At 32.6% G+C, this 13,948-nt stretch overlaps 1 protein-coding gene across 1 annotated transcript; it reads left to right on the top strand.

The window, feature by feature from the left end:
- The first annotated feature begins 4,666 nt into the window (after positions 1-4,666).
- Positions 4,667-5,574, top strand: LOC121124561 (uncharacterized). Its single transcript, XM_040719719.2, has 2 exons — positions 4,667-4,910; positions 4,973-5,574. The coding sequence occupies exons 1-2, from the start codon at positions 4,767-4,769 to the stop codon at positions 5,354-5,356; spliced, it is 528 nt and encodes a 175-aa protein (XP_040575653.1). The 5' UTR covers positions 4,667-4,766; the 3' UTR covers positions 5,357-5,574.
- Positions 5,575-13,948: the final 8,374 nt, after the last annotated feature.

Here is a 13,948-nt window from a genome sequence, read left to right as displayed (position 1 = left end):
ATTACTGTTGTCCGAAGTGGCCTCTTCAAAAGGCTCTTTCTACACTTTTTTTATATACTTCTCTGGATAGTCTTGTTTGAAAGAATTGAGTGGATTGGCCTGGGCATTTTTCTATAACTCCTCCGGGTCCAGTCTGGCCTTTTTGCCGGAGCCCTTCTTCTTTTCCAACATTCTGGAGACGCCCAGTTGCTTGGAGTGCCTGAATGGAAATTGTTTCATCATATTCTACTATCATTTCTTCAACCTGTAATTAAGTTACTGAGCTTTGGTTTGTTTTATTTTGTAACTAATTGTTTATGCTTTGATATATCGAAATATGAATTAATTTCAATCACTCCACCTTCATTAATTGTTAAATGACTAAGTGTTCAGATTTCAAAGGAACACCCGGTATGTACTTGCTAATGAAAAGCAAAAAAAAAAGTAGGATCTCATAAACAATTCACCACCCTTCTCTCTCTCTCTCTCTCTCTCTGTTTCTCCCATTATTTGACTTCAAAAGTTATCTTGAGTACTTTTAGTACCTTTAGTTATGGTCACATTTGTCAACACAAAAGCAATCTTGAACAAAAATTAAGAAAGGGATAAACTCCCATTTATAATATACTTCCCAAATAATCATTTCCTATTATAATGAGCCATTATTATTTGACGGAAGATCTATGATGATGAAGGAATTCAAAGAGAGGGACATTCAAAGGAATCCTCGGATCCAATACCAACAGAATCAAATCCTAGCTGTTCATCGGGGATTTTGTTGCAAGGGATTGTCTATCCTCCATTGATGAACACAGATCCCGAATTTGGAATCCTACTGTCAAGAGAGATCTAATTTGATAATTTTAAAGTTCGCCTGCATCCTCTCGACCTTTCTCGTGGCCCCAATTTTCTTCCTATTTATGAAACGCAAATAAATGGACTTTTCTTATACAATCAATTAAAATATGAGTTTTATCCTAGAAATATTAATTAAAGTTAAGACTTTCAGCTATCCAATTAAATATTTTTAAACTCTCTTAATATATTCTTCTTTAAGCTATGAGCGTCTGAATAAAACCACCTATTTTTAGCTTTAAACAAAGATAAATCGAATTATAAACATCATGCATATATTTTAAAAATAGTATTATAAACTTTTGCCTGTAATCTTTGAAATATATTCTTATAATTGATCCCTTTCTTCTAGTAAAGCGTTTAAAACAGCTTTGAATCTTAAAAATACCAAAATAAAATATATAAAAATAAAATTTAAATAATTAAAAAAAAATTAGGTCATATTTGGAATCAAGTGATCAAGTTCTACAAAGTTCATAATATGCCGTTCTTGTAGAATTTTTGCTATTAAACATTGTTATTTAATTGACTTTTTCCGTTCAATTATGGAAGTCATATTGTAATTTGATGGATGGGTTGAAATACTACTTCAAAATATTAATTATAGTCTCGAGACTTTATATGATATATAAGACATATTGTTGGATCGATCTTAAAAAAAAAAAAAAAAAAAAACCAGCAGTCCTATTTGTACAGTCCTAATAAAAATGTTCTGTTCTATGACTGGTCCGTATCAGTCTTATTTGGCTGAAATAACGTATTTACAAGCAACGCCCTTTACACAGTTGAAGTTATATCATAGCCTCATTAAAAGAGATAAGGTACCTAAAGTTAAGATGTGTGGCTATGACTTATAATTATCCAGTATTATACGTTCTAGCTATCATCTATACTTTTTTCTGCCTTTACTTTCTTCAATCCTAGCTTGGAGTAAAGAAAATAAAAATATATCTGGGGCTATAAGAATAAAAGGCCAACTAATCGGTCCCTTGAATGGTTAAAAAGATCCGACTGATGCAAAAAAGGACTCTCATAAGAGCGGTCCAACACTAATGAGATTTATTTTAGTTCTGATATGGCTTTTCAAATATAATCCATTCCATCTTTTTTTCTATAACTGATTGATAATTTTCTCTATCTTTAAGTACAGTTTAGAGTGTCTTCAAATCATTTATTCATAGAAATGTAGGTAAGGTAATTAGATTGAAATACGAATGTAACGCACAATCCCTTTTGATAAATTATAATACTATTCTATAAGCAATGCCGATCAAAATGTATACTGGGAGTTCATAATCTAAAAATTAAATTGTAGAAAATAACAAGAAAGTCCTTATGTTTTTTGTATCAAGCAAACTTTCATACGAAAAGAGACAGAAAAAAGACTCAAGGTCAGTTAGAAGTTAGGAAATTCTTCTAAACGACGGGACTATAATGCTTACACTATTTAATATGAACACATTCTAATTCAACCAATCAACATTCAGAAGAATGATTAAAAGAAAAGAAGCTTAGAAATATCCTCAGCACACAACTAAAAACTAGTGTTGTGTCGATCCATATTATTTATATATATATATATTCTTATTTCTGGAGCAAGTGGGACGACAAAGCCGTCCCAAGGTCACGGAAATTCCAATTTAATGTAACAACCCATACGTATAGCATATACCCCAGAAGTTGAGGTATATTTCATATCAAAATGCAATCATCACATTGTTACAAATACCAACGTAGATTTTTTTGTCATTTTACACCCTATTTTAGATGGTGCAATCCTGATTAGTCCTGTCTTAGGACCAGTTCTATGGGTCGTTAGTATTGTCGATTCTTGTCGAGAAAAAAATGAAAAACAACCTTAATGATGTCACAATGGATCAATTTTACCTTCTTTTAGGACGGACAAGTGTGTCTAGATAGGACTGGACTAGTATGCGGTACTTGGTCCTAGATAAGCACCGATATAAAACTACTTAAACCTCCTTCATTTTTGTGTTAGTGGGGTTACAACAGGATTTTTCTCCACTCTCAATCTTGAATATCAAAAAGTAAAAATAAAATTTAAAAAAACATATTATAGCTAGGCTTCTGTATTTTTTCTGTTGCCAACTGTTAGTTATTATTTAGAGGATAGTTATTAATTATTAAGTTCATTGGATGGATAATCTAATCAATTACAGTATGAAATGATAAGATTTCTAAATGAGGGTACTTCATTCATATAAAAATCCAAATCCTAAGTAACATCTTTTTTTAGTTCATAAAACGGAGAGTGTGGCTGCGTAAAATCATACCGAGAGTCAACTGATCTGAAGTCCCCCGGCACGGTAATATGTAATATTGTATTATACAAAAAGATCTGAGACACAAATCGACTTAGAACTTTTACGGATTTAAAATTAGATCCATGTGATTTTTCGGATCTTAAAAAGCTTATGCTAAGCCTTAATCCTTTTGTAAAAAAAAAAAAAAAAGATGTCATCTATATTGAACGTGGCATCTCTAGAGTTTGGAGCGACATTTAACTAAACAATTGCATCTTGGTACACACGTGGTTACCAAATTTCAATAGCACGACCTTTCCTAAAAAAGAAATAGAAGTAAGGGCTAAAATCAGTTGATAGTTACCTAATTCTTCCAAACTATGGACAATGTTTCTTCTTTTTTCCTCTTATCAGATTTCTTAAGATTGATTTGTTAGATGAGGTTGTTTCTTAATAAGCAGTGAACAATTATCAACTATTATTGAAAAATAGTTCCATTGTTGGAAGAATTGGTCGACTACAAAATGATTTTGGACTTTTTTCTGTTTTTTTTTTCAGATGAGAGGCTGTGAGATACAATCAAAGTAATGATGAGTTCAATTTTATTTTATAAATAATTTGTTAATCATAACTAATAATAATGTTTTAATATGGGTTATCCATTGATTAGCATTAGTAAAAAGGTAACCTTTATCCTGATCCTATTATATTTAGGTCCGAACTTTGGCTAAAAAGCTAATAAAATTCGAGATAAGTATCCATCTTTTTTTGGTTTCGGATCTGGATCCAAAAGTTTATTCAAATATTTATGTCTAAGGATCAGAGCTGATCTAGATCCGAGATAATGTGGATCTGTCCTGTCTTTACATAAGAGTAGATGAGTGATAAAAATTATTGTATAACATTCTTTAAAGCCTCGATAATGAATTCCAAAATTTGTAAATAACTCTAAAACGAATTACTTTACAAAAGGACCCAAAATAATTGATTGTAATAATTGATGGAAGATGTAACCAAAATATGTTACATAGAAGCTAAAACAAGATTTTTCTGTCTTTGGGGTGGATACACTCCCCAGGGAAGTAACAAAGAATTAATGTATGTCAAACACTACTTATTTAGAGACAACTTCTTGGAAAGAGTTGGGTCTATTAGCTGCATTGATGTCATTGAATTCCAAGGATTCAGCATCGGGGAGTACAAGAATGATTAAAAAAGTTGATAGGTTAAACCTTTTCAAATCCTTTAACAATCCTCCCCCGCCTTGTTATAACCCTTATAATCCTAAGAATGCGTCAGTCTTCTATACTACAAATTATTCATAACAATATTTTGAATGATGTTCCTTCCATCTAATGAAAAATAATTATTTTCAAAGTATTCGTCCGCATTCTTTCATAGGAAATAAGAGATAAAAAAAAAAAAAAGATTGACATTTTTGTGTGTGTCCATGTATGTGTTTCCACAAAACTTTCGACCCTTACGCCCCTTGTTTAGTAAAAAAAAAATCCAATCGTAGGGGAAGAAGAGAAAGCCAGCCCGTTACGATATTTTCAACATTCCATTTTCTTAGATTCGTTGTTAGTACGTGTATTGTTATGGTTCGAGTCGCATGTTTTCAGCTCTCGTAATAAATAAATATCAAATTAACAGTGACCTTTGATTATAATGCCACCCAATAATTTCTTAAAAGAACAAACAAGGCGTAAGGCCCCTCTTCGAAAAGCCATCTCCTGTATTGATCCCCCATCACTTGAAGCATTGAACAAAAGGAAAGAAGGCTCTTCAGTTAGAAGACATTCCAAAGTCGAAGTATGTAATTACCTAATACTAACTCCATTTCAAAAACCTGGTCTAATAAAACCCTTTTACAGGTTGTCTCCTGCTTTCGCTCTAGTGGAACTGTGACCCTTCCCAAACCCAAAGTTCTTCCTCCATTAGTCAAACCCCTTCAAACCCTCACGGCAAATACTGAAAGCCTTATAAACTTTCTACCAGAGGAAATAACAGAACTGAATATTTCCTCTGCACATTCCTCTATGTCCGCCCATGGGCAGCTTTCTACTACGCCACACTCTGCTAACCTTGTAGGGAAAGAAGGGCCTTCTATTGAGGCGAAGCTCTGTGAGCTCCCTCCTCCCCCGCCGCCTAAAAAGAATGTGAATTACTGCTCGAAACATACCAAGTGTCACTGCGATCTCTTTTCTAAGGACTTGGATAGTTTCTTCGGGATTGAAATCAAGCAAAAATTGGTTTAAGCCTATCCCTTCACCTCTCAAATGATTCCTACTGTTTATACATTATATTAATAGGCCAGTGGTTCCTAACAGGTACTCTTTGGTGCGTTATGAGGGGCTCCACAGGGAAGAAAAGGTTAGGAGTCACTGCTTTAGACAAAAATACCTTCAGAATTAAGTGTTACTGTATTTATTGATCAATTATTACGATTCATAATAAAATCATATTTTTATTTTTATTTTCTACTACATTTAATGGGATAATATTCAAATGAATATGTATTCCCTTCTATTATTGTGTGTTAGGGGGTGATGGAATTATGTATTTATGAAGTAACAAATTGTTACTTTTTAGCATTCTTTAAATACGACTCTATTCAGTTAACAAGGTATTCGTTTCTATAAGCTGCTACTTTTTACTTTTAAATAGAGAATTGGAAAGTACATTTTTATTTATCTTAACAGAGAATAATAAAATTAATTGCTTCTCGTAATCATTAAGAGTTCCTTCATCGCTGCTTTTTCGATATGTTAATGGATTCTTTTGAAGAAAAAGCGCCTTTGAAAATAATTACCCCCCCCCCTTTTTCAACAGCTACAATACTTCATGTCACTCGTATGATATTAGTCTTTAGTACTGTGTGCGATTTCTATTTAACAACCAACACCATTGTTTTTTTTTCTTTTTTCTAACAAAAACACTTATGTTTAATGAAAGCTGAATCAAATGTAACATTATTATACAATGGAATAACCTTTGGCTTCAATAACAGTCCAACTCTAGTAAGGAAACAGGAGTAGGTATTGATATCAGTCTCCTTAGGCAGATTCTCGTATTCCTCCCGGATCCTAGACAGCAGGATGTTACAAGAGGATCTGTTGCTGCGTTGCTCAACTGGGCCCACATATAAAAGACCATGGGTATGAGTTTCGGTGAACATAGAGGCCAAGCAAAAAGCCCAGCAAAGGAAAAAAATAATTATGACAACCAAGATTTCTTTGGAGTGTGGTATGGAACAGAGTCTTGTTGCCATAGGAATAAGCTCCCAGCTGAAACTTCCTCAACGATATAGTTTGGCATTATCTTCCAGAACCTTGATGTACTCATTGACATTGATCTTGAGGTTACTTGAGAAAAAATATGGTGGCATCACGGGGCTCTGTCTGTCTGACCCCATCTAGTGATCAGCAATCTTTGATTTTGATTCACCTCCAGACTATATCCATATATGAAGTAAATAAGCATACATTGGGAGAGTTTCTTCTATTCTTGATTCTTGTCCAATATAGTCTGTATGTTGACACACCAATTATTATAAATGAATAAAATAGATTGCGTGTTACACACATTGAAGTAAAATATTTGTATTATCTAGGTATTTCGATTTTTTTCAAACTTTTAGTCGTTATTACTAAAGGACTTTAGGGAAAAAGCCGTCAAGGGGAAAATAAACAATAACAATTCAATCTAAAACGCAGGGAACAACATGTTCCTAACGTAATCATCCTTATTCTTCTCTTGTTACTGTGGAGGAGACTCACTCCCCTCCCCCTCCGCCCCCAAACAAAGACACTGGCTGTGTCTTTGTTTGGAGGAACATGTAGCAGCTTCTAATTATAAGCCAATCAGAATCGAGAACTACTCAAACCCTACCTTCCTTGCCTAGAGTGTCCACTCTTTTCCCCAAGTGTCCTTTAATTATTACTATTAAGAACTCCTTTATAAAAGAACTTGTATATAATCTGTTCACATAAAAATTGAAACAAATATCTATAATATTAATAACTTGTTGGATAATTTTTCAGTAGTTTATTATTGTATTTGACTCTTTAAAAAATCCTCTTCTGTTTTTCATTAAAGTAAAAAACTTCTAATACGTTTTCTCTGTTTCATCACAATAATCTCTACTTGCTTTTATGTTATCACCATAAAAGTATTTTTTTTTCTTTGGAATGACCGGGGCGCAAGCCTACTACGTACATTGAGTGCAAGATAACAATTTCTCCCTAGTGCGTTGTCCATTGAGCTATGTCGTTCAAATTTTTTTCCGCCATATTTTGAAAACTTTTCAAAAACTGAGATGAATAAAAAGGCCGATAATGATCTGTGACAAATAAAAAAATATATTTGACTGAAAAAAACTGACAAAATAGCATTAGTAGAAAATATTAGACAAAATAATATTATACTCATCTTGAACATACTAAAATTTTTTGAAGGGGTACCATTTTATTTTTTATATGTTTCTTTTGTCAGTCTTTCTTATCAAAGTTTTCCATCTTATTTATTTTTCTGAGACAAAATTTCTCAGGAACACAGAGAGTATTTTGCTGGAAATAATATTTGTTTTTTTATGTAAACTATGTTTTATAGTTATTAAGTCTTTCAACAAGACGGTGTCACTTGCCACACAGCGCGCGTAACAATAGACTTATTGGGACATCATTTTGGTGAGCAATTAATTTCACGTTCTGGCCCGGTGAATTGGCCATCAAGATCGTGTGATATCCCACCTTTGGACTTTTTTCTTTGAGGCTACGTAAAAGCAAAAGTCTATGTGGATAAACCAGCGACGATTGAAGCATTGGAAGCAAATATTGAGCGAGTTATACATGAGATTCCAGTCACAATACTCGAACGCGTCATCGAAAATTGGCGCGAAAGAATGGACCATTTAAAGGCCAGTTACGGCCAACATATGAAGGGGATTATTTTCTAGAAATAATTGTAAAGGATTGTTTTTTCGGTTCATAATAAAGTTTCGACCATACTATAATATTTTATGTGTTTTATTTCTACAATCCAAAAACTGCTCGTTTTGAATCTCCCTTTATTTATAATATTCAAGATGATGTGAATAGTCCACCCATCTCTATTTTCATCACCCGAATGATCTGTTTACATCACCTGGCCAACAGCAGTTAATTTAATGTACTAATGATATTAACTTATATATTCAAGGAAATAAGTATATTAGTTTTCATAGAAAATAAGAAGGAATGCTATGACGACTAATGTAAAGCGGGGAGAAAAATATATACATAATATAAATAAGTCCTCAAAATAATAACAACTAAATAAGGAAGAAAATCTCAAAAGACTATGGCACTCCTCAAGGTAAGTATCTCAGAACCTTTCCTCAAAAAAAGAAACTAAAATATGACACAAAATCAGTTCCTTAAAAAGTATTTCTGAAAGGAGATGTACATCATGCAGTCATCGAAGTCATCATTAAGTATAACATCTAGCTCAAAGTTTGAAAGGAGATCAAAGTTATAATAGTAAATAAGAAATGAAAACTATGACGACTAATGTAAGCAGAGAGAAAAATATTTTCTCTTGTGTAATCTATTCATTTATATATTCTCCACTTATTTGGCCTATAATGATTAAATTACAGCATTAAACATTATTTTACATTAATTGATTATGGTAGTTATTAATCTAACCTACGAGAAACATTATTAATGTACCTTTCGATAGCTACTCTATGATAATATAAGGAAAATTTGATCTTTCCTTTATGAAAATGTAAAAAAAAAAAAAGGACACGTGCAATACGCGAATCATCAAATATTTTTTTTTTTTTTTTTTTTGCTTCCATAAGTCAATTTTAGATGAAAAACTTTTTATAGGTAAGAAAAATGTCTATCAAAATTAGTAAAGGCAAATTAACAAAAAATTTCCTCTTATTATCAATATTGACTAAGTAAAGAGGGGTTGCCTTTTTTCATAATTTGATCAAGATGTGCCACCTAAGTATGAGCTTATAGGACCATTCGTATAGGTCATTTACGTACAATATGAAAGCTTTTCCACACTATCTGCAATCGAAATTCGAAAGAAGTTGAATATCAAACCGGTCTACTAGACACATACTTTTTTCTAGAAATTCAAGAAGTCTACATATAGACTTAATATATACATATTTCATAGGTATATTTTTTAGTCAATTATAGATTTTGTAGTCAAATTTGTGGGATGAGTCAAGATACCCAACACTTATAGCAACCAACTTATTATCTTGTCCACAATGAAATCGTGAATCAAGCGGGTCATTGATGTTATTGGATCTTCCTTGATCTTGGCCTCCAGGGACTTGAAAAATGTTTCATCTCGCTTCAATCCATTTATTCCAATTCCTGCCTTCCTTTCTACTCCTTTCCCATTCTCCTTGGCAACCCTGATGTTCCAGACTTTCCTTACGGTTACCCCGACAATGTCTGAAATTCTTTTTGTATCAACATCTGCCTCGAGAAGATCTGAAACCCTTTGCCTTTTTTTTAAATTCTTGTTCACTCATTTTTCGTCCAATTTTGATGTAATTGTAACAGTGCGCATGAAAAACATTACATGTATCGGAGCGCTGCTTGAGATGTCACCAGAAACCTTAATTAGTACAAAAAAAAAAAAAAAAAAAATCACGAGGAAAATTTCTCTGTCGCACTCTGTATAGATTATAAAGTAGCCCACTACTTAACAATATACCCCCCGCATCCATGAATATACCATTCAAGAGGAGTAATATAGGTGCTTTCATATGTAAGAAAGTCATCATCTGGTCTCTTGACCTGATTCTACAAATAAAATACACACGGTTAAGGGAGAGATTTTCCACGCAGAAAATTGCACATTCCTATCTTGCTTTTGCTGAAAACAAATATAAATATTAGAAATATTTGCTCAAATAATGCACCTGATATTTGATCAAAGTATCCATTATATATGTATGTATGGAAAAAGAAGATATTAAATGGATGGACAGTTAAGTACTGAAGAATTTCCTTTGTGCATTTTTAAAGTGCAAATCTAATCCCCTAAGAGGAAGAGAGAGAGAGAGAGCTAGGAAAAATATATAGTTTATTTTGTTGACAAATGTCAATGATTCTGCATATTTTATCCCAATTAGTTTTTGAACGTTGATTGGTTTAATTATAATTTGCTTTTTTTGAAGCGCTTTGAACAATTACCAAAAATGATGAAATAATAATAATTTCATAGTTTGATTGATTTTTGATTTTTCTATTCTCTGTTCAAAAAGTACCGGGAATTGTTAATTTAAATTTCCTGCCCTGAAGGGATTTAAAAATATTTTTTTTTCTAGGTCGGCAGCACTGTCTTTCATTCTGATGCTAAGTTTGAGCAGGATCTGTGTTTACTTGCAACAGCTGGATAAGTCAGCCTACCTCACTAGCCTGCTCCACGATTTTTACAATGAGCAAAATTATTTAACAAAGAGTTTGCCCCAAACTTTGTGTTTCGAACGAAATTTGAATGTTAGAAAAAGTTTCATCAAAAACCCCTACATTTGAGAGCTAAAAAGCTTTCAAGAAGGGCCGTAAGGTCGTGGAAGGTGATGCTCATTGTTTTCTTTGATACCTGTGGTCTGGTGCATCGTGAATTCATTCCAAGGGGACAAACGGTCAATAAGGAGTACTATTTTGGCGTATAAAGGCGTTTGCGTTAGACAATCCGTCAAAACCGGGCAGAATTATGGAAGAACAACTAGTGGATTTTACACAACGATAACGCACCATTGCACAAAGCCATGGTTGTGAGCAAATTCAAAGCCAAACACGCAATAAATACCATGGGCCAACCCCCATACTCACCTGATTTAGCTCCGTTTGACTTTTTTTTTGTTCCCCAAACATAAATTGCCACTCCATAGAACCCGTTTTGAGTCTAATTAATCCATAAAACAAAATTGGGGGATGGAGCTAAAGGCCATGCCAAAAAATACCTATAAAAAATGTTTTGAGAATTTGAAAAAACGTGGGCAAATCTGTATTGCATCAAATGGAAATTACTTCGAAGGCGGCAAAATAAATTTTAACGATTAAAAGTGAAATTTGTGTTTTATTTTACGATTCCCCTACTTTTTTGACAGAATGTATTACAATATATATAATACAAGTTAAAAGCAAATGTTTTCAAAATTTAAGTATCTCAAGGAATTTGATAAAAAAATCAAAAAAGACATAAGAATAATGCCTCTAGGTTTTATGAGGCTTTAGTTCTTGTAATTTTAGTTGATAATGATAGAAATTTGGTTATTATGAAAACAGAAACCCTTACCATTAATTTTATATTAAAGATCACCACCTTTAACAACGTCTAATTTTTAAAGTTAATTAACATCGATTTAGTTTTAAAAAAGCTAAAGTACCGTAACTAATTGGACAACTTTTGTAGACTAATAAATCAAGAAAATTGGAAAATGTATTAATAATGAAAAAATAATTGAATATAATTTATAAATTTAGTTTATTACCATTAACTAATTTCAGAGCCTTTCCTTATGCCATTATTAAGGGCATGGGATACACTAAAAAGTAGGGATATTATTCATGTGTATTTTTTTAGCTTGCCCGTTCATTTTGAATTGTTTTTTATTATTATTTCATTCTTGAGTAGTGATCATCCTTTCCTAAGTAGATTCAATTATATTCAAAACATGAGTAAATATTCGTCTGTGCTCAATAAAGACGGAGAGTGACACGAAGGATTTGTTGCAGAGTTATAAATGCAATTCCAGGTTAGACCCAGAGTAACTGATGAGGACTGATATCAAAGTAATTCTAGCAAGTGTCCTTGTTTATATGATTTTATGCTTCGTCCCTTGCCACGGGGGATTGTAGCTGATCTAATGAACATTCATGACAGCTAAACTGCTCTCCTCCAAAACATTCTTAAAATTGTCAGGGATACCATGTTGATTTCGGTTTCTCTTTTTTTAATATGCTTAAAATGCACACAATTATCAAAACAACTTACAAGGGATGCGATAATATATATATATATATAAATATTTGATTTAATGTTCCTTTAATTGGTGAGATGGAGCTGCACTGATTAAGTATAATGAAACATTATATTTACATTTACTGAATCTAAACTAGCTAAGTATACTTCTTTCTCCAAGAATCACCTGAATCATTAGCTACGGCGATTCGATTTTGAATTTGGATATCTTTAGCAATTTTCGTGAAATGAGATCAATAATATGGTTGATAATGATTTTTAACAAAAAAAATTTAATAACAAAACAAAACTGGGAAAACAAAATATTTGGAGAATATAAATGAAGCCCAAGGAGAAAATGCCACCCCTGTATATGATATACCATAGCCTTTCAATTTGATCAGTATTACAATCTCACTTGCCAAAGTTTTTCTGCTTTTTACTTTTGTCGAATGAGATCCCTCTTTTTCGGTGACAAAATTTATCATTAATACAGAAAGCATTTTCGTAGCAAAGATAAGTATTTGCATTTCTACGGAAATACTGGCCAAATTAACATTTTTCTTTGTATTATAGTTATTAAGTCTTTCACCTGTGACAAAAGCAAATAAAAAATTGACCATGTAGATGGTTTATCCAAATGTCTTCGTAGAAATTGCTTACAAATTAAACCATGTACTATATATAATATTCAAGGTGATGTGAGTAGTCCACCCATCTCTATTACATATTATAGGGAATTCACCATTTTAAGTTTCTTGGTATTTGAAGGATATGTCTAACTTAGTGAATTTCTCCTTGAGATCGAATCGAACTTATGTGAATAGATCCTCCGTTTTTCATCACCCGAATGATCTGTTTACATCATCTGAACATATAGCAATCTGGCATTCCCACAAAAAAATTAAAATTTAATCAATTTTAAAAGTAAAACAGCAGTTAAAAATAATGTAATAATGATATTTACTTATATATTCAAGGAAATAAGTATATTAGTTTTCATAGAAAATAAGAAGAACGACTAATATAAAGCAGGTAGAAAAATATTTGCTCTTGTGTAATCCATAAATAAAGTATATATAAGTCCTTAAAATAATAACGACTAAATTACTTACAAATCAAACTATTAAAAATAAAATTTCTGATGATGTAGAGAGGCCACCTCTATTACATATTTTAAGGAATTCAGCATTGGTACTTGTAGGCCAAGTCAAACTTTATTTCTCTATCCATGACGTTCGATGGGAACTTATGTGAACATAATATATTCTCCGTTTTTCTTTCATAACCAGGATGATCTATTTTACATCCCAGGGGAATTCAACGATCTTACATTCCCACAAAATTAAATTTTAAGAGTAAAATACCGCTTAAAAACAATATGTCAAGGAAATGAAGTTATCCAATTCAGGGCATAAGTACATTTAGTTAAAGAAAATAAGAAGGGATTATAATAACGACTATTGTTTAGCGGGCAAAAATCTGTTTACCTCTTGTAATTCATAATGATTAAGGTATATCGCATATAATATGGATATGCTTTACACCAAAGATAGTAACTTTACGCATATACACATTCATTTCTTATTTTACGGCTAAATACAGAGTCAGTGTTTGCCATTTTCGTCAATCATTCGTTCGGTACGAGGCCTAAAGGATTTACAAGCCTTGACACCATTGGCATCAGCTTTCATTCAAGGTATCACTTGTTCAGACAGAAGTTCACAATACCTGTCGGCACCCGACCTCATTTTTGGTTCAAAGAAGATGGATACATGACACTGCCATTGCTCCTTATGACCCCAAGGGTTATGACCGGGAACCTGGTTTTAAAGACGTGGGGGGCATTAGCTATCTCTGAGGCCAAC

The sequence above is a fragment of the Lepeophtheirus salmonis genome, chromosome 9 (genome assembly GCF_016086655.4).
Source record: "Lepeophtheirus salmonis chromosome 9, UVic_Lsal_1.4, whole genome shotgun sequence".
Classification (NCBI taxonomy): Eukaryota; Metazoa; Arthropoda; class Copepoda; order Siphonostomatoida; family Caligidae; genus Lepeophtheirus; species Lepeophtheirus salmonis.
This window is presented reverse-complemented; position numbering and strand designations above follow the sequence as displayed.